Source organism: Triturus cristatus, chromosome 7 (assembly GCF_964204655.1).
Source record: "Triturus cristatus chromosome 7, aTriCri1.1, whole genome shotgun sequence".
In the NCBI taxonomy this organism is placed as follows: Eukaryota; Metazoa; Chordata; class Amphibia; order Caudata; family Salamandridae; genus Triturus; species Triturus cristatus.
In genome coordinates this window covers 425,766,271-425,791,738 of record NC_140590.1, presented here as the reverse complement: position 1 = coordinate 425,791,738, position 25,468 = coordinate 425,766,271, and the positions used below count along the sequence as shown (strand labels likewise).

The following is a 25,468-nucleotide window of genomic DNA, read 5'->3' as shown; positions in this document are numbered from 1 at the left end:
TCTTCTGCAAATAAGTTCTGGGGCAACTTACTTCTTGGACAAAGAATAGCAATGTCATTTTTCATCTCCAAGTAGAATTTAGATAAAATTCTGTTGACCAGGCCTTCAGCCTTCTTATGGCCAAATAAAAGACAGTGGATGTTGAAGGCGGCACAGTCTATGCTGCCTTCATTGATTTATGAGTGGCATTTAATCTAGTTCCAAGGGCAAAACTGTGGAAGGTTTTAGCCAAAAAAATCCTGCCGGCTACTTTGTTAAATATAATCATGGGCCTGCATGAGGGGTCTTATGCTAGGGTTAGATGGAGCCCAAATAGGGAGCTAACAGACAAGATCGATGTAGCCAAAGGAATTCGCCAAGACTGTGTTCTGGCCTCCAACCTTTTTCTCCTGTTTATAAATAAATGTATAGACCACTTGTTGAACTGTGTTAATGACTCAACATCTTTGGCATGTAAAAAGGTGCTAGCCTTTTTTTTTTGGAGATTGCACCTTACTGCTTTGTAAAACACACTTTGGCCTCCAGACAGTTATTGATAGGATCCAGCTTTTTTGTGAAACCTATGCCCTATTGATAAATTCTAAAAATAATAAGTTTATGGTTTAATCCACCAAAAAGAAATTGGGTGGCAACATTAGTCTAGGCAGCATTCCATTACAGAAAGTAACAGAATTTGATTACCTGGGGATTAGGTTGCTGAACAACGAGTCTTGAGGACCACAGATCCAAAAGAGGCATTCATTCATTAATCATAGAGAATCTGCTATTGTGAAGTTTGTCAAAAGAGGCTCATCCCACCCGATCTACCCTGCGATCCAGTCCTATAATGCCCAGGTTAAGAGTGCCACTCTGTATGGCACTGAATGGTTGGGCCTGTTCATTCCTTCTCTAATTGGTGTGGGCGAAAACAGCTGTTTAAGGGCCATTGTTAGCTTGTGGCAGGGGTACTCACAAACTTTCTCTCGGGGGGCCAAATTTACAGTGTGGTTTGTGGCCGAGGGCCGCACCGGTGGGGGCGGGGTCAGTGGGGGAGGGGGCGGGGCTAGAGCAACAAAAAAAACTGTGACCATGAGGTTGAACACAGGCCCCTGCAGCAGACGCCTTCGTCCACTGATCCACCAGACCCGGCATTCACACATATCTATCTATCTATCTATCTATCTATCTATCTATCTATCTATCTATCTATCTATCTATCTATCTATCTATCTATCTATCTATCTATCTATCTATCTATCTATCTATCTATCTATCTATCTATCTATCTATCTATCTATCTATCTATCTATCTATCTATCTATCTATCTATCTATCTATCTATCTATCTATCTATCTATCTATCTATCTATCTATCTATCTATCTCTGTCTCCCTCCCTCTATCACTCTCCCTCTATCACTCTCCCTCTCCCTCCCTCTCCCTCTCTCTCTTCCTCTATCTCTCTCTCTCTCCCTCTGCCTCACTCACTGCGTTTGTCTACCTCCCTGTCTCCCTCCCTGTCTCCCTCCCTCCCTTTCTCTCCATCCCTCTCTCTCACTCCCTCTCTCTCCTTCCCTCTCTCTCTCCCTGTCTCCCTCCCTCTCTCTCTCTCCTTCCCCTCTCTCCTTCCCTCTCCCTCTCCCTGTCTCCCTCCCTCTCTCTATCTCTCTCCCTCTCTCTCAATCAGTTCCTCATTCCTATCTGTGGCTCTCCCCTGTGCTCTGCAGCTCACTCATTCTCTGCAGCTCACTCATTCTTTGCAGCTCACTCCTCCTTCCTTCCACAGCCCCAGAGCAGGCCGTTGGAGGGAGCTGTGGGCTCGGTGTGTGCCAGGCTGTAGGATTGGTTCGCCGCATTGTGGCGACATTTTTACAGGCTTTGCACTCTATTTGCTTTATTTAATATTTTCGGAGATGTTTAATTTATTGGGTAGACGATTTTCTTTCTTTTATCTTTCATCCTCTTTTTTGACAATGACAATTGTCACCAGAAAGCTGTGGAAACGAAGTGACATGGAGGACATATTTAAGCATAAAACTTAGTAGGCATCGTTTTTCTTATTAATTTGGAAGCTCCCCTTCCCGTATTACCAGACACTAAAGATTCCCCGGCCCGAGTAAACTGCATTAGTCACTTGACTCGAGAACTGGTTACATTTTGTATGTTAATACACCATGTCGAATGAATATGGATTTTAATAGTGCACGCTTGTGCTGCAAGTGTGGTTGTCTGATTTAATGATGCTTGTTATCAACTTCAGAGGAGTGAAAGGCTGAGGTGGCTTGTATTCAGATTGAGGATGGCCACTACTGGAACTCTCCTGGTCCGAAGCTTTCACGTGATGTCCAGATACTGAGTGCACTGACATTTTGTATTAAATATTTGGTATTCTAACTGAAGGGATTCGTGTTCTTATTATAGACGACACAGACTGGATGTGTGTTCTAAGAGTTGGAAAGTTCTCTTGCCACTGTGTGCCCTTTCAGTTGTACAAAATCCCCCCCCCCCCGCCCCCTCTCCGTCACCTCACCCCGCGCTGAGTCAGCTTCCCCGGAACGCACACAGCCGCCCCACCCAAGTACTTCACAGGTCTTTTAAAGACCATTCACTTGTTAATGAGGCTTTGTTGTATTTCATCTCTTCTTAGCGCCCCTGCATCTCCTTCAGAGGGGAGATGCAGGGGCACTAAGAAGAGGTGAAATACAACAAAGCCTTATTAACAAGTGAATGGCTTTAAAAAAATCACCCGGCCCGGCCCCCATAGCTCCACACTGCTGCAACCGGCGGTGCTTGCACAGGTACGATGTCTGCAAGGTCCGCGGGCCGCCAAGGAAGGCTTGCCGGGCCGCTGGCGGCCCGTACTATGAGTATCCCTGGCTTGTGGTATGGGACCCTGATTCTGCCACCCAGACTGGGCCTTGCTGTTAAGCCTGTCACAGAAATGGCAAAATTGCTACCCCTAATGTATTGGCTTTGGGTATGGTCCACTGAGATTTTAAATCCTTATAGAGATACCCTAAGTGAGAATTTAGTTTTAAAACATTCACACGGAATTCATTGCTTAGGACACATCAAACAGACCTTCATCAGATTGAGGCTGTGAATTCTTTGGAATGATCCACCAGATATTAAAAGCACCACTAAAGGTATTATTATACAGGTATATTGGGCATATTTTATCACACAAAGCAAACTCTCCGATTCCACAGGCAGCAGGGCCAAAGCTTTTTTTGTGCACAAAAATGTATTTAAATTAGAGGACACTTGGATTACATCCACCCTAAGTTCCCTTTTTCTGCAGTTTGATATGGTGTACTCCCCCATGCCATATATACATCTTCGTGGCACTCATCGACTGACAGGTCAAAGCTCTGTCTAGCCTGTTGCTCTGCAGACGAATTGGATGAGCATTTCTTATTCTTCTGAAGGGCCATACCGAGACTTGGTGGATCGCACCATTGTGTTTGTCCTTGGGGTTCTTTGACCGTGTCAACTCATTGTGAATATGTAAAACTGACACTAGGGCAACTGTATTGATTGCAGTGGTCAAATGTATTATTTTCACGTTGCTGATACACTAGAAGTTTATGGGGTAATCATAGACTTCACTGTTACGTTGCAGCAAATGCTGTACCCAATTATTCATTATTGTCCAAATGGATTAGATGAACAGTCATTGCTTGAAGGTCATTGTTGCTTCAAATATTTTTTGTTTTTTACCATCTTTATTTAGCATTTTTAGAACCAAAAATAAGACACACAGTTCAACGTCATTGCAAGTTACAGGGAATACAAGTTACAGGAGGAGTCTACACACACCACTTCCCAAAATTGTACATAATAAGTAACCAAGGGAAGTCTCACAGCATCCCTATGTGCATAATAGCTCTTAAATGCCCGCCCCATCATGACAGTCACTCCATGTCAGTGACCAATAGTATGCAGCAAAACCAAAAAACAAATTTGCCACCATATTGTATTGTTGTAACACGGGGAAGAAGACCCAGAGGAAAATAGTTGGTCAGGGTCTAGCACACTTTGATTCTGAGGAGGGCAGGGTAAGATTGAGGACGGAAGGATAGACAAGTGTTATTTATGCCTTTGCCCCTGACATTGGAGAGATATAATGATTCTATGGGTGTCTCATCTCTTTGCATAGCTTGCCGTGCTGAGGGTTGCCCGGCCCAGTGTAGTGCCTGACCTATCTAGTATGTACCTTGCCCCAGTCAAGGCAAACCTTTCCCTCAAATTCTCATTAGATCTCAAATCACCATCCTCATAAAGATCCCTCATCCTGGGAGATCGACTGCGGTCCCAGTAGAAAGAGCAAAGGTGACTCACACACAGTGGGAATTGGGCATGAGAGGAGTGAGAGGAAAAGGGTATGATGGGAATTGTCACCTCCCTCAAACCCACCGTCAATAGGTTAGCAGGATAGATGCCATCTGGAGTGGTGTGGGTCAGGAACACCAGTTGCAGAGGAGGCTGTCCAGAGGATTTGGGGGAAAAGCCTGTTCAAAAAACAGGTTTGTTGTCAGGGTCATGATTCCAATCGAGTGAGGGTCGGAGTCGTGCCGCTAGGATCTAAGTAGGGATGGAAACACCGGGGCCCCCTTCCCTGTTGGATGATATAGAGTTGTTCGAGCTACTCATGGGGATTTGCCTCCCCAGACAAAACTGAATATGTTTATTGTGGATCTGTATCGGATTGGGAATGTGAGGCGGAGGGTCTGGAGAAGACAAAGCAAGCAGGCATGAAGTTAATTTTAAGGCAATTAAGCCACCCAGCTATGGAATCTCTAATTTGTTGCATTGATAGAGGTCTTTGAAAAGTCTGTTTGAGTCATAGAGAGTTTTTGTGTGTGATGGGAGTTGGCCCCCAAGGTATGTTATTGCTGATGTCGCCCATTGGAAACCCTCTCTCTGAATGGGCTCCCTGAGGTAATCACAGAGATAAGTGACCTTAATGCCCCAAGATTTAGAAAAATTAATAGAGCCTGATGCCCGTGCAAATGAGGGAATAGAGGATTCAGCATCCGTGATGAAGCATAAGATATCTGCGAAGAGAGACAGCTTATGCTTTCTGTCGCCAATTTGCATACTGCAGAGCTCTGGGTTGTGCTTGGTCTTTGCCATTAAATGCTCCATGGTTAGAGCGAAAATCAGGGGTGACAGGGGCATCCCTGACGGGTCCCTCTTGTAAGAGTGATGGTAGATGATAGTGAAGCATTAAGTTTGGCCGCTGGTTTCTTAAAATCGGCTTGTATATATTTTTGCATCTTTGGGTCTGAGTTTTGACCAAGACCTTCGACGAGTACGTCCAGTCCACCCTGTCAAACACTTTCTCAGCGTCCAGGGAGAGAGGAGACATCAGTCGACAGGTTCACTCGACTGCTTCCATAAGTGCTATGGCCTGACAGGTATTATCATTTGCTTGGCTGTTGTGGATAAAGTCTGATTGTTGGGGTGCTATCCGAGTTGGCAAAATGTGGTGGGGCCCGGCTACTAGAATGGACATGAACATTTTCATGTTGCAGTTCAAAAGTGCAATTGGATGGTAGGAAGAGCAGGCAGTGAGGGGCTCATTGGGTTTCAAAAGTACAGTGAGGTAAGATTCTAACATCGTATCACTGACTCTGACTGATGCTAAGAAAATACTGAATATTCGTGCCCTAGCTTCGGCTAGGAGTGGCGTAAAGGATTTATATAACATACTTGGAATCCCATTCTAGCCCAGGGCTTTGTGTGTGGAGGTTGCTAATTGTAGCACTGACCTCTTCTGGGCTAATGGAGCTCTTCCCTCCTGTCAGGGGGTATATAGTCCCTGGGGTAGTCATTGTGATTTTGTTTGTCTAAGTTTTGGCCCCGATAGAGCACCAAGTAATAATCGTGAAAGATCGACATATCAGGAGTGTCGGTGTGACTCACACCCTCCAGATCCCAGATTTCTTGTGTGTGTTGTGGGTGAAGCTTATATGAGTTTTGTGGGCTAAAAGGCAGTCAGCTTTAACCCTTACGCTTATAGTAAGTTTGACCAACATATAGGAGTTTCATGTCTGCCTCCTTCATCAGTAAGTGTTCCAATTCCCCCTGATGTGTTGAAGCTCCTGCAAAGTCCTATGTGAACCCCCTTTTTTATGGCTAGATTCTGCCTGTCGGAGCTGGGCCTCAAGTTTCTGTTTGCGGTGCTTAGCTACCCTCTGTTATAAAAGTTTCCCCCTGAATAACTGCTTTTGCTGTGTGCCATAGACTCACTGGGGTCACGTCCCTGGTGTAATGTTTTGCGAAAAAGTGTTTGATTGCATATTTTATGCAATCACAAGGGGTCAGATCATGAAATGCAATCTCATTCATGACCCAGGTTTGAGGAGCAACCCTTGCTCCTCAAAAAGGGTTGATGAGCACTGGGACTGATATCTAGTCGCACTGGGACGTGATCAGACAGAACCTTAACATCTATGAAAGAGTCAAATAGACAAGGGAGTAGGGATCTGGATATTTATAAAGAATCAATACGGAAGTGCACCATATGGACACTAGAGTAAAACGTGTAGTCTTGTTCGCCTGGGTGGAGGTGGTGCCAAGCATTGACTAGAGAGAGGTCAGTAGGCCAAGGGTTAGGGCCAGAGTCTGCAGGGGTGTCCCAAATCAAGTATGGGATCGGTCTGAACTAGGTTTTAGGGTGACATTCAGATCTCCACCAAGGAGGATATCTCCTCTTGCGAAGAAGGAGACCCTCAGGTAGCGATCAGAAAAAAGGCCTCTCTCCCACCATTAGGGCCGTAGACAGTGAAAAATGTAACAGGACTGGTGCCCAAGGTTCCCCATATACCCTCCTTATCTCTATAGGTACTGTGTAGGTGAATAGAAGTCCTCGTCAGAGGAGGACTGCTACCCCTCTAGTTTTGTTAGTATAGGAGGAATTGTATTGGGTGAGATACCAATAGGAATGCAAGTGCCTACTGTTGTCTTGGAGCAAGTGGGTTTCTTGTAAGAGGGTGACATCTACTTTATGCCGATGCAGCCAATTCATACGCGCCCTATGCTTAAGTGAGGTAATAAGGCCCTGGACATTTGAGGTGATAACGTGGAGGGTGGTCATATGCAAGTAGGTGGTGTAGCCCCAACCTTGTGAATTGCAATGGGAATGGTACGTGTCCTCCCCTATCTCCCCTTGGGATGCTGTATGAGAGTGTCAAAAAACAATGCAAAATTACAAAATAGAACAAGCATCCCGGCAGGCCCCAAAAGAACAAGAGGCCCGACAAGAGAACCCCAACCAAGGTAAGGTAAAGAAAACACTTATTTGTTGGACATCCATCCAAGAGATAAGGGGCCAGCTCCTGACAAGTCACAGGCCCCTCAAACCCCCATTTACTTATAGACAGTCACAGTTAGATGTGGTGAATCAACGGCCACAAAAACTGCACCTCTAGGTAGCTGCAAGAGTGGTAACCACATGCCACCCAGAGAGTTCAAGCTGGGGTGTCATCATGAGAACAGGCTCATTCTCGTACCCCTTGGGCCTTACATTTCTGTTTACCCTTCTTCTTCTTAATTGATCACAATGTGTCGAAGCGCAAACCTCCTACTCGATCCACGAGCAGTAGTTTGGTCGAGTCGCGGGGAGCCTCTGAGTCTGAAAGGGAAGGCATTTTCAAAGCCTCTTGTGATGCCACTGTCATGGGGGCTACAATCCTGTTTTCCTGCAAGCCAAAGTGGAGGTGAAGCTGAAAGCCTCACCTGTAGGGGATCTTATTGGCTTGGAGATGATGGGTCACATCCTTGAACTATCTGTGGTGGACCAGTGTGAGAGCGGAAATGTCTTGGTAGATTGCAACTGTATACACACAAAACACTATAGGTTCTTGCTGTCTGGCCTCCTGCATCAATTGTTCTTTCATTTGGAAGTAGTGTACTCTGGTAAGGGTATCCAGGGCCAAATTCTTCTGCTGCTGGAATGACCAGAACACTCTATAGGTACAATCGAGGAGCACCGGTTGATCATCAGACAGATGTAGAAGATAGGTGAAAAGAGCCTGGACCTGTGTCTCAAGATCCGCAGACTGAAGAAGCTATGCCCCTGATGGCAACTTATTTCGCAGTGAGCTGTTTTCCAATTTGCCCAACTTATTTTGAAGCATCTTGTGACTTCGTTCAGCTTTTCAATACATGATGTTTGATCCATATTGTTCAGCGCGTGATCATTGATCGTAGCCTCTACAGTAGCCAGGTGAGAGTCTGTTTGTCCCAAGGATGGGTCTAGGTCAGAAATGGCTCTGTTGAAATCCTGACAAAGTGACACTATGGCTTTGCGAAACTCAACCAATAACATTTTAAAGTCCTACTTAGTCACTGGGGCCCCCGCGTCGGGGCTCATACCGGATCCATAGATGATGTTGAGGAGGAGTCATGGCCATGCAGACAGGGGATTCGCTTTTTGAAGCATGTCCCTGATGGAGGAGGTGCCAGTGGACTTTTTGTTCACCATCATGTTGGAGCTGGGCAGGTGTGGTCGTGCCAGGCACATCAGCACCAGACACCCTTGGGCAACCAAACTGGATCAGCTTGGTACACCTCATAGGAATGCAGTATCTATAGGTGCCCCGTAGCCTCTACAGTAGCCAGGTGAGAGACTGTTTGTCGCAAGGATGGGTCTAGGTCAGAAATGGCTCTGTTGAGATCCTGACAAAGTGACACCATGGCTTTGCGAAACTTAACCAATAACATTTTAAAGTCCTACTTAGTCACTGGGGCCCCCGCGTCGGGGCTCATACCGGATCCATAGATGATGTTGAGGAAGGGACATGGCCATGCAGACAGGAGATCCGCTTTTTGAAGCATGTCCCTGATGGAGGAGGTGCCAGTGGACGTTTTGTTCGCCATCATGTTGGAGCTGGGCAGGTGTGGTTGCGCCAGGCACACCAGCACCAGACACCCTTGGACAACCAAACTGGAACTGCTTGGTACCCCTCATAGGAATGCAGTATCTATAGGTTCCCCTTCGCCTAACAAGCCGGGTTCGGAGCAGGAATGGTACTCTCCACGGGCAGCGAGTGCAGGAAAGGCAGTGTAGGGAAAAACAGCCAGTATTGGGCCCACCACAGTGCTAGGTGATGGTGCCGGTTCAACTGTAATCCCCTTCCAAGGGCTTCACCATCTCTACCAACCCCAGGGTCCATATGCCAGCGTGTAGCCTATGGTCATGACGTTGTAGCGCTCTATCACTCACGGCACCAGATGGAGCAAGGGAACTCCCAACTAGTCTCTCTCAGGTCTATTTGCTGCACAGCATCAGGGGGGGGGCCTTAATCTGGCCAAGTGCATGTGGGCACCCATTTCCAAGCCCCAGGATTGTCTAGGCCACCACAGCATCAGGGTGTAACACCGGGAAGGTTGAGCAAGTATGATGATCAGGCTAAAGCCTCTAATCTTCTCCGTCCATCTCTTTGCAGGCGAGGGGCCCCTCACAGGTCGCCCCCCCATGCGGGCACGTAACTTTACTCATGGCTCCTGCAGCTGGGCGATAGGCCTATGGTGAGGCAGAGGTCCAAGGGCCGCCATGCCATCCCCGTGCACTTGATGCAGGATCTGCAGGGTACCTGTCACACCCACCAGACCAGTCCAGTTGAGTCTCTCAGTCCCCCCTCCAACTCAAGGATGGTGTGCTGTGGCTCGGGGCTCCGAGGGGTACGTTGAGTCCGCCAGTGAAGCAGCCACACGTTTGGTCGGTTGCTCGCACCTAGGGACCCCCTCCTGGGGCATACATGCCAAAGATTCACTAGGTCAGAGGGGGGAAAAGAGAGGTTCCTGTGCGAAGCTCAGGGGAGACATGTTGTGCCTGGTCTCCTCCCTGGACACGCCCCTGCTTCGAATATTTTTAATACTTTTAATATATTATCGTTATAGATTCTTTATTTTTGTTAATGAATAGTTTTACTCGTCACCGATTTTTAGAACTTGAATTTGGATTTTTGTGTAATATGTTTTACCTTTTGTACATGTCAATCAATTGCTAAATTCGAATTGACACCAAAGAAAGACAGCAAAAATATTTGTTTTGGCTCTGGTAAGAAGCCACACGTTGCATCATGCATCTACAGCCCACGGGAGTATAATTTAGATAGTTGTATTCCGAGGAGACAATGGTTCATGTTGCACATTTAGCTGGAATATATCTTTATAAAGAGACAATAGGAATGTCTGGTGTCCTACTGTACAAACATGTTTATAAAATTTCAAAGCGCAAGAGTTCGTACTGCATAATTAGTCTAGTGATATTAATAACTACATGTGTACTGGGTGTGCATAAATGCCGACCTGTCAATTTAGACTTGAATCAGAACCAAATATGTTTAGATATTGCTCCATTAAAATGACCCATCAGCTCATGTGTGTTTTGTTAGTGAGCCCTGCAAGCAAGGATTGACTGGATCTCGCGTCAAAAAAGAAATTGTAGAGGTGGAGGGGAAACAAATGTTGACCTTTCAGTTGCAATACCCTCTCTCTTACAGCAAAGTAACAAAAGATTGCTGGATGTTTGATGCATGTTGTAACCTCCTTGTAATCAGTTATCTTGTGTCTGCTTGCATACAGAATGGCAATTCTCGGTTATAAGAGGCCCCTCGAAGATAAAGATTTGTGGCCTCTGAATGAAGACGACACTTCAAAGGTGGTTGTTGAAAAGTTAATCGAAAAGTGGGAAAAAGAAAAATTGAAATGTAAAGGGTAAGGGTTTACATTATTACGCATGCAAATTAATATGCTTGGAATCTTTAACATGAAATAAGTGACTGATAGAGACGGATTCTCAGCAGAAAAAATGCCTGTTACTCTAAGGAGAAGTGTAATTATTTACACAACCTACTCTAACAATTACTAATGTGATTACAAAATGCTTCTTTGGGTCTCACTGAATGTAATTTATTTCTAGAAGAAAATGAAAGGAGGAAGGGTTTGAGGAAAGAATTGGTGTCTTTTTAGCTTAGGTAAATGTACATGGAATTAAGGCGATTACTATCTAAAAGGCACCTGTATTGCAAGCATTTCGAGTGGTGCTGACAGTTTCAGTGTTTTTCATCAAGTTCTGTTGCATGTTGTAGTTATAAAAATCAACAAGCATTGGCAAAGTCAGTATGTCTCTCATTTAAAGGTAAGAGATGATCAATTGGCTTTGTCAGTTGTTGTTTCAAATGTTTCAAGTACCCCACAACACATGCATGCACATGCACGCTTATGGGCTCCTGGTTCATGACAAGTGCATGCTTGTGTGCACACAAAAGCTATCTAGTAGACCATTCCAAGATGGTAACCATATGCATGTATGCGTGCAAATGCTTTGGGGTGTATGAAAACGCCTTAAGGTGTATGCAAATGCTTTAAGGTGTATGCAAATGCTTTGAGCTTATGCTCCCATGAGGTCAAGACGTGCTGGTGTTCAATTTCTGCTTCATTATTCTGACAGTAGAGTAAAAAGAAAAAAAATATGAAGGACTGCGTAAAAATAAAGTTAGCAGCCCGTTAGCACTCTAAAGCTACCAGGCCATGCATTGTACTAAAAAGGAGAAAAATTTTTTGATAGGGATTGGGCGGGGCGGCGTCATAGCTAGTCTGGTGGCAGGACGAGGTTGGTTGTCAGTTTACCATCATTTGAAGGGGCTGGAAGCCCTTAGAAAAAATTAAATCCTCTCCCTCAAAAATAAAATGTTTATAGTGGATGTGAAGTATGCTGTGCTGTGGGCTAACATCAAGGCTGAAACAAAGGTCCTTTGTATGGTATGTATTTGGGAGTGTTTGTGGTTGTGTGACTGTGTGTATATGCATGCACACGTTAGTACGTGGTCTTCATACCAGACAGTTAATGCTTTCTGTAGGCGAGACCTAAAAAGGTACAGTCAAATAAAAACATGAATGTGCATCTCAGCAGCTTCCTAAATATCATGGAGACTGGTAATAATTATAGATTAAAGTATTTTCTTTACCCAATGTATTTTCTCAGTTGAGGTTCATTTTCGAAATTGTCCTAATTATATATCGTGCATTGTGTTATATCTACTCAATGTGGAGATCAGAATGTACGGAGTGATTGATGCTTGGCATTCCTCACCCCTCCTTTAAAGGGGTGCCTCCTCGAACAGCCCCCAGAAGGTCCATCCCATAGCCTTAAGCACTTTGAGCCTCAGCTGTGCATAAGAGCCTTTGAAGAGTACATCATTGGTTTCCCAGGTGCCAGGAAGGTAGAAGCTGCAGCAGGTTTTGCTTTAGAGATGCGTTAATGACAAAATAAGTGCTGAACTGTACCTGATTTTAGCCTTTGAGACCCACAGTCCCCTCCCATGGATCCTTCCTGGGGTGACATTGTGGCAACCAGCATTTTTAATAACCTCCTTCTTTACAAAATGAAAGGGTTTTGATATTCTGTGAGGCCTCTTGCTTATTAAGTGGGTATAGCGTATAGGTATAGGTATCGCGTTGCAGCCATTTCATTCATCAACATTTCTTTAGGCCCTATTGTGAATTTCCAGGACCCCTAAAATTAGGAACTTGGTTATAGAGCAGGCTTTAGGTTTTATTGTTATGTATCTCGAGGGAGGCTCGGCTATCAGATGGACCTCCAAACTCATAAAACATCTTCACTAACCTATTAATGATCCCCCTTGCTCCCTCTCTCCATACTCCTGGAGGTAAATGATTGTGATATTTTAGTTTGTGCGTATTTCTAACTCTTTGAGGGAGACATTATTAAAAAAAAAAACGAAAATGTTGTTTCAATACATGGTGAGCATGAAAGATGTGAAATTGGTGGGGGGGCTAGGCATTACAGTGGGCAGCTTTTAAAGGCGGTGTTTTTGATTTTAGAGTGTATCTTGCTTCTATAAAGTTAATGTACAAATAGCTCTGGATGGGAGCTGGAGGTGTTTATTCTAGTGGATAAGTGATAACTGCTACACTGTAACGAACATCCATGTTTAAAAAGCAGAAAGAAGACAGACTTTCTTGCAAAGTAAATCTGTGTACTCATTTTATCAACCTTGACTTCCACTTAAGGCAAATCTATTCAGTGAGTGGGTAACACACTGAGATCACTGAAATACAATTTACTCATAGATATATGTGTAATAGCTTATGTGGTGTTGTCATGGCACCATGAATGTTCTATGGGCTCCAGGGTGATGGAATGTATGTGCTTGAAGCACAAGCTCATTCCCTGGAAGCTGTTGATGAGATGAGCAGCAATAAACTCGGCTTCAATATGGTACTCAGTTGAATGTGAAAGTGACGAAAAACAAACTAGAAGAAACCGATTTTGTCAATATTTTTATATTGACCTTGTTTTAACAAATGTTCCAAAAGGTTCATAATGTTTATTTTTTCCCCAACCCTCCTGAAACCTTCTGCCTTCATAGGGTCTCCTCTGCACCCCCTCTTCAACTGCCCTTTAAAATCCAAGCTTTTTTCTGTTTATCGCTACACCCCTTACCCAATACTCCTCTGTATCTAATTTTCATTTTTAGGGCTCGCGACTGCGTTGCAGTGCGCAGAGCTGCTCGTGCAGCGAGAGCCCTTTTGTATGGGGTATTGAAAGCTGGCCACACGCTTGTGCGTGTGATCAGGCTTTCGCCGGCAGGCATTGGCTTTCACGTGTTTTTTTTTTAAAGGCACGCGATTGGGCAAAGGCGGGCGCATGTCTCACCTTTGCAACGCCCATTCCCGACCATGTCTAGCACGCGCAGCAGCACGCGTTAGCCTCGCTGCCGCGCTCCCTCCCCCACGCTCCTCTATGGTGCGTGAACACCACTGGTTCCCCCACTGCTTGTTGCTTTTTGGCATCCACCAAACGCTTCAAGTTCAACATCTGATGACATTGTCGGTACTTTGAGCAGCCACTGTGTCTGATTTCTGCTAGCTCATGCTTGCTACATCTGTTTAGTTTGCAAGCGCCCAATATAGCTCAGTTGATGAATGTAAATGTTATTGGTTTAATGGTTGAGTCGTCAACTCTGGAACCTCCCCCTTCTGGCGCCTCTCCCTCCGGTCGCCTCCTCCTCCTCCACCCCTTCCCCTCCTCAAATTCAAAGGCGCTTCAGTGCTGGACCATCTTCTAAAGTTATATTCCGGGCTCGGGGAATAATGCGGCAGAAGAGGCTCAAATTATGAAAAAAAAGGTGCTTCAGTGCCGGACCATCTTCCAAAGTTATATTCCGGGCTCGGGGAATTATGCATCAGGATCGAATAAATGATGCGGCAGATTGTTGTTTTTGTGCAAGGGGTTTATGGCTCGGCTCGTCCACAGCTCTGAGATCTGAGACAGACCCGTGGCTTGGTTCTCCCTGTTAATTTTGGATTGCTCACCTATATTCTGCACAAATATTGTTTCAAAAAGAGGTAGGCCAGCCGGGGGTGCTCTGGCCGGGTGGACAGGGGGACCCTGAATACACACAGCTGAAAGCACAGAACACGTACAATGAGTTGTGTGTTGCCGTCTTCTCACTTTACTAGCATGTAAACATACCATGTCGACCCCCCACCCCACACGAGTATGTGTCACTGCGCCGGGGAGGAGGAGGGGGGGTGGTGGAGAGAGACCACCCAAGGCGCTAACCTGCTGTGATGAGCAGATGGCCCCTCCAAGTTACTTCTCTCCCCTCCTCCCCCACCTCCCCCACCTCCACTACCTCCTCTTTCTTCTGTTACCTCCCACCCCCATCGTTACTTCTCACTCACCTCCCTCTCACCCTAGTCCACCACCCTTGCTTATCCCTCCAGTGCCTGGCCACCCTTCCCTCTACCTCTCTTACTCCTAATAACTCCACCTCCTCGTGATGTGCCCCCTCTCGTCAGCCCTCTCACCACTGTCCACCCCTGCCCTATCCCGCCCCCCTTGTCATCTCCCCTCATCATCACTTTATCGTCCACCTCCTGCGCCTCCTTCCCCTCCTGGCACACACTCCTATCTTGACCTCTGCCCTCTATTACAACTCGGCAGACTGCCCCACCTACTTGTTTACCCATTTGTCTCCCCTCAGGTCTCTCACCACTGCCTGCGGCCGCCTCATACCAGTCCACCCCATCCCCCCATCATGACCACTCTCGTCACTGCCCAGAGCTTTCCCTTTGCTAATCTGCCCTGCAGCTTCCTTACTCCTGTAGATTCTTGTCTCCTGCTCACCCTCTCAGTAACCCCCCCGCTCTCTCTCCACTGCCCCATGCTCTCCCCAATCTAATCTGCCCTGCAGCTCTCTTACACCTGTAACTTCTTCTCCCTGCTCTCTCAGCACTTCCCCCCATCTCTACCACCCCTTACCTCTCTCCCCCGGTCGCTGTAAGGGGGCGGGGGCCCCGGGCTTCGGCCATAGGAGATGGACGAGGAGACGTTGACGGTTAACATGCTGGGGTGGGTCAGGGGTCCGGTGCTCTTGCCTCCCCCTTCTATCGCCTCTGCTGGAGAGGAGCCGGGCGCCTCTCCCTCCGGTCGCCTCCTCCTCCTCCACCCCTCCCCCTCCACAAATTGAAATTCAAAGGCGCTTCAGTGCCGGACCATCTTCTAAAGTTATATTCCGGGCTTGGAGAATTATGCGGCAGAAGAGGCCCAAAGTATGTATCAGGATAGAATAAATTATGCGGCAACAAAAGGCAAATAATGCGGCACATTTTGGTATAGTATTACTTCATTATTTTGTCATTTTTAAACTTGTCAAACTGTTTGGGCATTAGTTGCAACTCATTAGTATCAGTTTAGCACCCAAACACAGCAAACAAGCATTTGCAATGCAATAGGTCTCGCATTTGCGAGAGTTTAAGCTATTGGCATTGTAAATAACAATACCATTTATTTATTGGTTTTAAAAGTAAAGACATAAATAAAAGACATTGTCAATTACAATGCCAATAGCTGAAACTCTTGCAAATGTGAGACCTATTTCATTGCAACTGCTTGTTTATTTTTGTTCCTCCCTCTTCCTCTGTTTTTTCCTTCAAGACCCTCTGCCTTTTCTGCCAGCCCTCTCAATGCCATTTGTGGCTCTTTCTCCTCCTCTCTCCATGCCTTTTTTCTTGCCAGACCCCTTCCACATTTTCCTTCTTATCTCTTTTCTATCTTGAAGATTCTTTTTCTTCTTTTTCCATTCTGTCTACTTCAACTGTCTTCTTCTGCTTCTTCCTTTCCTGTCATCTTTTCCCATTTTCAGTTGTGTTAGACATAAAAAGAAGACTACCCTGAACCATTATTCTTTTAACTTTAACGTTTTCCCTTTTTTTAACTTAGTTATTCTTATAGTTTAAAATAGTAAGAAGTTTGTATTTGTATATATCAGACCCGGGATTCCAACCCATGTCCAGTATATTTCTTTCCCCAAAAATGATTGGCTATGTGGGGGAAGAATATGACTTGTTACAGCGCGAGGCATCACAACGTGTGCCGTTACAATGTGGTTGTTACAACAACCACATTGTTACCACGCAAAGCCATTACAACGCAAGTCATTACATCGACTTGCAGTAGATAGCGTGATTACATTAGAAATGTATCATTTACTATTACAACTCCAGCCTACGTAACAGTAGAGAAGATGTTGGAACAGTAGACTATACTGTTTCTAATGTTAGCAAGCCATCTACTGCAAGTTGTTGTAATGACTTGCGTAGTAATGGGATTGCGTGATAACAACGTGGTCGTTGTAACAACCGCGTTGTAATGGCATTGCGATGTGATGCCCGCGGTGTAGTGGCTGTTTCCTGTGGGTGAAATGGATTTTGCCACTATGACAACACACCTATTGGAGTTTCTTCAGACTGAATGTCTCCATTTTGGGTAATGGTAGTAATCAAGTAGGGAAGGGATGTTCAGTTGAAGAAATGACATTTTATGCTTCCTATTTTTTGATGCTTGATACGAACAGGTGTCAATGGTTCCTATCATATAACAGGGATCGTCCCTTGCATTATATCGTCATAAAAGTCAACAATTTAGATTCAACCAAAATGGGCTACATGCGCATTATAACCTGGTGTTTTAAATGGCTCCCACTTCCTAGGCATTCAGCTATAAGTAATGGCATCTGATTAACATTAGTTCTAAAGAGCAGTACCTGTTCCTTCGCAATGGCCTTTTCTTTTATTTGTATTGTATCTCTTGAATATAGTTCTGATGTGGCCTCACACACAAACTAGAGTCTTACCTGAAAATTACAGTGAGAAAGGTAGCCCAGGGGAATGGTGTGAATACAACATGGTGCTCAGCAATTAATCTTGTTATGATTTGATTGTCTAAACATTAAGCAGACGTGGTGAGCTTTTACCCCTTTTGAAATGCCAGCCGTCTGAAGGACCCAAATGCTGATGGTCAGAATTCTAGAACATCAAGTCTTGAGTATTCAAATCTCTTACTCCAATGTTTAATTCTTGCGTTGGGTGTATTGACAGATTGGTTAAATGGAAGAATCACGTCTGACGGATTGAAATCTAACAAACCAGAAAGGTACACCAAGACTGACATGTCAGCAATTTAGCCACTATGATGAGGAATTTAAACCTGGATAATAGTTTGAGAGTGATCCATTTTAATGTCCTTAGAGTTTAAGTCATTAGTATCAATGAGGTTGGATGGATAGTTCTAGCCTTAGCGCAAATATTAAAGTAATCTAGACAGTACATGCAACATTTCCTTAACACCTGGCAAATTTTGCATAATTTTGTTCTGCAGGAAATTGCCATGAAAAGGAAATGTCTTGTGTGAGCAGAAAAAATCTTGTGGAACCAATACCATTGCTCGTATATTACATGTGAACTCTGAAAATTATATATGCCCTGGCATCCGATTTACATGTGGGATACCGCAAAATGTTGATTTGTGAAATCTTGCGTAATTTGATGTAATTTTCCTGAAATCAAATTTCACAATTTGCACAGGCCTTGACATTACCGCCATAAAGGCAGCAGGATATCCCTGCAGGAAAGAAGTTGTGTAAAGTACCCATTTCTACTGTTATGATACATTTAAAGCAATATATCAGCATAAAAATCATTGTAAGATCCTGAAATTTGAAAGTCTTGTGGAGCAGGTAGGGTCAAGATTGGTGACCAGTCAGGTTGGACCCTTAAGAGCCCCAGCTCCCACACTATGTTTGCGTTGTGCTGTAATGTGTGACTCTGGTAATGACCACATGACCTAACAAATTAGCAACATTTAAATATCAATCCGTCAAATGTTTGTGACATAACATTAACTACCAGAATTTTGTGACGGTTCAAATAACAGGTAAATATCGGTTTACTACACATGGCTCCACATACATGCACCTTGAATATACATGTCGTCAAGGTACTTTAATGTTGAGTTAAGAATGTTAGACCTATGCTTTCATATATATAATGAACTTCACAATATTCTGGTTGGGGATGTTTTTGCCACTATATTTTGGAAGGTCTATGTTTTTGTTGCTATATTCTGACATACAACCCACAACACTTGAAATAACCTGGACTCTGTTCATTGATCATGAGGTTGTCTTAACAAGGCTCAGAGTAGCTGAAATATTTGGAGAGTAGTGGGTTAGATATGCTACAGTGAACACATGGTTTACACAACAGCCCGTTTAAAAAAACCACAGAGAGCGGGAGAGAGTATTCACTCATGCATTGCTATTTTATTGTTTCATTTCATGGAATCAAAAAAATATTAGAGGAAATATTTTATTTTTTAACAATGCACGCCACTGACTTAATTAAGAGTGGGGCACATAAATTGTAAACAGTTTTAAAAGCGCCTTCATATCTACTTCTCTTCAGCTTTAGATATACAGGTATGAATTTTAAAATCAATTCCCTGCTTCTGTGTTTATATGCATTACTATAATAGAGGTCACAAGTCTCATACTTGGGCTAGTGAAAGTGTGTCAGGTGGACATTCCAGTGAACTGACTCAAGGCATTAGTAAATACAACACAAATCCGCTTTACAGAGAATGCCAATAAGCCCAAACTAGGGGGGTCTGTCATTTTGTTTCTAAGTCAGCAAGGCTGGTGGTAGTCAGGGACATCTTAAGGGTTTTGAGGGCCCTGGGCCAAGAGTATTTTGGAGATCACAGCCATCCTTAGCGCTGGTGATGCTCGGTGTGACAATATTTTATGGCACCCCATCCCCAGGTGACCTCGTTCTTGGATACCCTCACTACCACCCAGTAAACATGCCCTTCATCTCTCCATAGCCCCTCTCTGAAATTAATTTAATTTGTTTTAAAGTGCTAGTAAAGGCTGGCTTTACTAATCCATGCAGCTATCTGCATAAAATACAGATCTGTCTTTTGCAACAGGCATTTCAACCCTCTGCGCTACTTCATGGCAAGTCAAAATTGTCACTAGACAAACATCAGATCTCTCTAGCAGGAACAATAATCACAGGAGTTTTCATGACTTGTGTATTGTTGCCTGAAAACTGCACGCACAAAGAACTCTGCAGCAGGTACTTTTAAATCGTACATTATTGATAAAGACAGCACTTCACCTGAGGTCAGTGCCCCCATCCTCCCCAAATCCTCCCTCCCCCAGTCAGCACCCAGTGCGGCCACACCAGTCACATAATCTCTGTGACCTCCCTCCAATTTCTCAAATGAGAGATACTGATTTGATCTAAAAGAAACTTTTTTATGGATGTTGCATGAAACATAAACACAACATTTCTCTGCAAAATATTTGTAATATTGTTGATATTCCTGTGAAATACAGGATTCAGAGAGGCAGGGAATTGGTGTTTCTCTGAATTACTGAACTGCTGACTATTACCTGTTTCATTATGGATTTTGTGCATGAATAAAAAAGGTGTTTTTACATTCGTACCATGAGTGAACATCTTATCTATGAATATTAACTGAAGATTATGGGAAGCCTGCTTCATTTTGATTGAGTTTTCGCTATACCTAACGTATAGATCTAGCAATGTACCCATTTGGTTGCCTCCACCTTCTTCGGTCTGTGCAAAACTGGTATGTCATAGCAAAAAAGGGCTGCTTCTGGCTCCCCAGTGGCCTTTGTATACAGTGAGATTTTTACATCACGTCTGCTGGAAATCACATTCCGAGCCAGGTTATTAAATGCCATCTTCAGTTACGAACTTTTATCTGGATTTTTCAAGATTTGTGCAACACAAAACTGCACAGAAATCTGCAGAGTAGTACGAATGGCAAAAAATTGGGCTGGGCCACATTTACTATATATCATGCAGTAAAGATGTTATTGATCATCAAAAACAATATGTTCGAGGCATATGAGCTGCAGATCGTATACTTTTGCATAGATCGCCATCTGGTGTTGGGCTCTGATGTTTGCAATTTGTTTTTGTCTTGGAAGAAGTCTTTGTAGTCATGTGGTAGGTGACTCCTCACTAGGACGATAGTGTGCATGGGCATCGACTCCATCCTTAGATTGTTTTTTTCTGCCATCGGGTTCGGATATACATTGCTGCGCTCCGGGTCGATATCGGTTTCGAAGCCCCCTTCGACGCACAATCCACTCCTCTCAACGGTAATGTCTCGATCGCGTTTCCCTTTCGACGCGCATCTTTGAAACAAATCTCTCGACCTCCATCTTCGACACGGGCCATTGGGCCTCTCCGTGCCAACTGCTCCTGCAGTCAATGGAAAGGACTCCTTTCAAAAAATGACCCGGGTGTGGTGCTAGGTTCCCAAACACAGACTTGCACCAGGTTTGCAATCTCTGCCTCTCCCCGGAGCATGAAGAGAAAAACTGCCAGGCCTGTGCATCATTCAGGTTGAAGAAAACCATCCGTGATCATCAGGCTCAACGTCACAAAATGTCTTGCGGAAGCAGCTCGATTCTGTACATCTTCGGAGCAGACCCCAATCTCCAGCCGGAACAGTCAAGTGATGAAGAAGATGTCTGTGTCTCCGAGGCCGACGACTCCGACCCCTAAGAAGAGACAGCTCAGCTCAACGGTCCGTGAGTACCGAAACCCCTTTCCGGAAAACCAAACTGAAGGCCCCGGTAACACCATCGCCCTCCGGCTCGGGTCGACACCGGCAACATGTTTCAAATGCCTCGCCCTCAGGCCCGGCTATGAAACCTAAACATAAGCCTTCTGACTCGAGCTCGAGTCAACCCCTTGCCGGCGCAACGAAGCAACAAGTCAATGACTCTTCCTCGACACCAAAAGTAGCCTCGGTGCCGAAGCCCTTGGTGTCGAAGCATAGTGAGGACAAACATTCGGAACTGAAGAAATCTTCGGTGCCGAAAAATACTTTGGACTCCAAAAAATCGTCGGAGTCGAAAAAAAGCTTTGGAGCCGCAAAAACCTAAAGAGTCTAAGACCCAATGGAAAGCCTCACAGACTCCATCCAAAGAAGGTTCGGACCCAAAATCTCCATCAAAATCTTCGGCACTGAACAAAGACATTTTACCCAAGCAACCTACACCTGAATTTCCGGATCCTTATTGATCCAAACACGGGCAAACTAGTCATCAAGCCTCCAAAAGTGAGGAAACTGGACACGCCAGAGGAACCTGCAATACCTCTGGAAAAACAGGACATGGGCACTAACACTTCCCCACCTCCTTCTCCTCTCTCCTCTCCAGTTAATCCACATCTGTTGATTTCTCCACCACACTCCCCACAACCTATAGTTTCACCTCAAACATCGGATACTGATGATGACACTGGTGGGGATATAGATCCACAGGGGGATAATGATGACTCGCATACCATCCCACACGACGTAGACCCTTGGGGTGACTACAATACAGATCCCGACCCACATAATGATCTGGATCTCTATCCATCTAAGCTGTCACCACCAGATGACAACACTGGGTTTGCGCAACTAATCAACAGGGCTGCTCAATACTTACACTCCAACCCCTCAGATGAAGATATTTTGCTAGAAACCTTCGTACCCTCGCAAAAGTCAACATGCACCCTGCCAATGTTAAAAGACTTGCTAAAACATGCCCCATAAGTTTATAAGGACCCAGTCAGAGCCAGGGTTCTCAACCCCAGGGTGGATAAACCAGCTCCCAATGACCCAATATATATATTAAAGGTCAGATTTCCTTGGATTCCCTGGTAGTAACTAATGCACGCAAGAGGGCACACTCACAGGGTACAGGCGACCCCCCCCCCCACCTGATAAGGAATCTAAATTAATCGACGCATCCGGAAAACGTATTGCGTCGCAGGATGCAAACCATTGGCGGATCGCAAAGGCCCAAGCTTTATTGGCCAGGTACAACAGGGCTCACTACGACGAACTTCAAAAGCTCATGGAACACCTTCCTGACCAATACAAAAAAAAAGCCAACAACCTTATCCAAGAGGGCAAATTGATTACAAACACCTCAATAAAATGTGCGTTCTATGTGTCCGATACCGCATCGCACGCAATTAACACTAGCATGTTGTTGCACAGGCATGCTTGGCTCCGGGTTTCCGGATTTAAGCAGGAGGTTCAAACGGCTATTTTAAATCAACCGTTTGATCAGGTACATCTTTTCGGACCCGCAGTTGACACATCCCTAGAAAAGATGAAAAAGGATACCGAGACTGCTAAGTTTATGGGGGCCTTACAGTTCCCTTCCGCTAGAGGCTCCTTTCGCCGCTCCTTCTATAGAGCTGGCTCCAAAACCATGGGTTCTGAACATCCCTCTTCTTCCTACAAAAACCCCACTCAAACATCCTCCAAAGGATACTTTTGTGGAGGCTACAGAGGCAACAATAATAAGGGAAGAGGTCGTGGCAACAGTATCCGCACCTCCCCTACCACTAAACAGTGACTTCACTGCACTTCCCCCCGATCATCCCACTCCTGTGCGGGGACGTCTCTTACAGTTCCTATCTGTCTGGAATTCCATCACAGCAGGCAAGTGGGTAAGACAATTTATCCAGTATGGTTAGTGTCTGGAACTCACTTCTACCCACTCCCCAAACATTCTTCCTGGACAGCATCCCATGTCTTTGGAAAAACTAACACTTCTCAAACAAGAGGTTCTCTCTCTATTAACAAAACATGCAATAAAACCAGTCCCCGTACCTCATCAAGGTACAGGGGTTTATTCCCTCTATTTCCTAATTCCAAAGAAGAATGTCTCTCTCTCAGGCCCATACTAGACCTCAGACAGCTAAACCTCTACATTCAGTCAGACCCCTTCCATATGGTCACTCTCGGACAGGTGCTGTCACTACTTCAACAGGGCGACTTTCTCTCCACCCTGAATCTAAAGGACGCCTACTTCTATATTCCCATTCACCCCGCTCACACGAAAGATCTCAGGTTTGTGGTAGATGGCCAACACTACCAATTCAAAGTCCTCCTGTTCGGGGTGACTACAGCACCCAGAGTCTTCACCAAGTGCCTTGCAGTAGTTGCAGCCTAGTTAAGGAGACAGCACATTCATGTCTTCCCTTATCTGGACGACTGGCTTATAAAAGCCAAATCATACAGCAGGTGTGTGCAATACACACACAAGACAATTCAACTGTTTCACAGCTTGAGATTCACAGTAAACCTCACCAAATCCCATCTCCAACCGTCCAGCATACAACAATACCTAAGGGCTACAATAGACACTTCAAAAGCTCTAGCATATCCCAATCCAGTCAGGATAAGCGCCAAACAGACTCTAATCCAAAAATTCCAGCCTCAACACTCACTACCAGCTCGAGGGTTCATGCAGCTAATCGGGATGATGGCCTTTTGCATTCTTCTCGTCCCTTATGCAAGACTCCAGATGCCTCCCTTACAAGAATGTTTGGCACGTCAGTGGAACCAAGCTTAAGGTCAGCCGACATATCTGGTGTTGCTGGATGACTGCACCCATCGCTCTCTGCAGTGGTGGAATACACAAAACCTTTCCAAAGGGCGGCCGTTTCTCGACCCGGTTCCACAGACAGTGCTAACCGGCTGGGGAGCTCATCTTCAAACCCATACCATTCAGGGCATACGGACCCCCCCAACAAAGACAATTCCACATAAACTACCTGGAATTGTTAGCAATCATCGTAGCGTTCAAATCTTTTCAACTCCACCTTGTAGGCAAAACTTTCCTGGTCCATACAGACAACATGACAGCAATGTACTACATACAAAAAAAGGGGGAACACACTCTCTGCAGCTTTCACACCTAGCTCAAACCATATGGAGATGGGCCATTCCGCAAAAAATATATCTCCTTGTAGAACACCTCCCAGGGGTACACAATCAGATCACAGATCTGCTCAGTTGTCAAACTCAGCAGATCCACGAATGGGAACTTCATCCTCAAGTTCTGCTTCCATTCTTTCAGATGTGGGGCCACCCAGAAATAGATATGTTCGCTACACACCAAAACGCAAAATGCCCAATCTTGCGTCAAGGTATTCACACCCATTATCCAAAGGCAATGCGATATGGATGAACTGGTCTGGCAAATTTGCTTAAGCTTTTCTGCCTCTCCCACTCATTCCGTTAGTGGTTCAGAAACTCAAACAGCATTCCCTCACAATGATCCTGGTTGCTCCAACATGGGCCCGTCAACCATGGTTCTCAACCCTATTGGAACTATCAACAGTTCCTCATCAAAAGCTACAACTCTTACCAACGCTTCTCACTCAGAACCATGGAGAGATAAGACATCCAGATCCCAATCAACTCAACCTTGTGAACTGGCACATGAGGACCTAAAGTTTGGCTACCTCAATCTCTCGCCAGACTGTATGAACGTCATCAAAGAAGCTAGACGTCCTACAACCAAGGCATGCTATGCAGCAAAATGGAAACAATTTGTCATTTTTTGTACAAACAACAAAATAAATCCACTAGATACTTCTATTCAGAACATTATCCTATTCAGAACATTATCTGCTACCTCTTACATCTACAACAATGTAACCTAGCATATACATCTATTAGGCTACATCTAGCTGCCATAGCAGCCTATCTCCAAAACGGACAACACGTGTCTTTGTTTTGAGTGCCTGCTATCAAAGCCTTTATGGAAGGACTTAGATGAATAATTCCACCCAGAGTTCCACCCTCTCCAGTGTGGAACCTAAATGTGGTCCTTACCAGACTTATGGGTCCCCCTTTTGAACCTCTCCACAAATGTGAACTACAATTCCTCACTTGGAAAGTGGCTTTTCTAGTCACTATCACATCTCTCAGAAGAGTTAGTGAACTCCAGGCATTAACCATACAAGTACCATTTTTCAAATCCATCATAACAAAGTGGTTCTTAGGACTAACCCTAAACTTTTACCGAAGTCGTATCTGCCTTCTATCTCAACCAGTCGGTTGAACTCCCAGTGTTTTTCCCTCAACCAGACTCAGTGGCAGAACAAGCTCTTCACACGTTAGACGTTAAAAGAGCAATACTTTACTACATTGAAAGGACAAAATCCTTTAGAAAGACCAAACAACTCTTTGTGGCTTTCTCCCCACCCCATAAAGGCAATCCAATCTCAAAAACAAGAATTGCAAGGTGGATTGTTAAATGCATCCAAATATGCTA

At 44.9% G+C, this 25,468-nt stretch overlaps 1 protein-coding gene across 1 annotated transcript in view; it reads left to right on the top strand.

The window, feature by feature from the left end:
- The window catches only part of ABCC3 (ATP binding cassette subfamily C member 3), a 693,015-nt gene that overhangs the window by 297,587 nt on the left and 369,960 nt on the right, over positions 1–25,468 (top strand). The window contains exon 7 of the mRNA XM_085616719.1: positions 10,575–10,706. Within this exon, the coding sequence (XP_085472845.1) occupies positions 10,575–10,706 (132 nt within the window). The remainder of the gene's footprint in view (positions 1–10,574; positions 10,707–25,468) is intronic.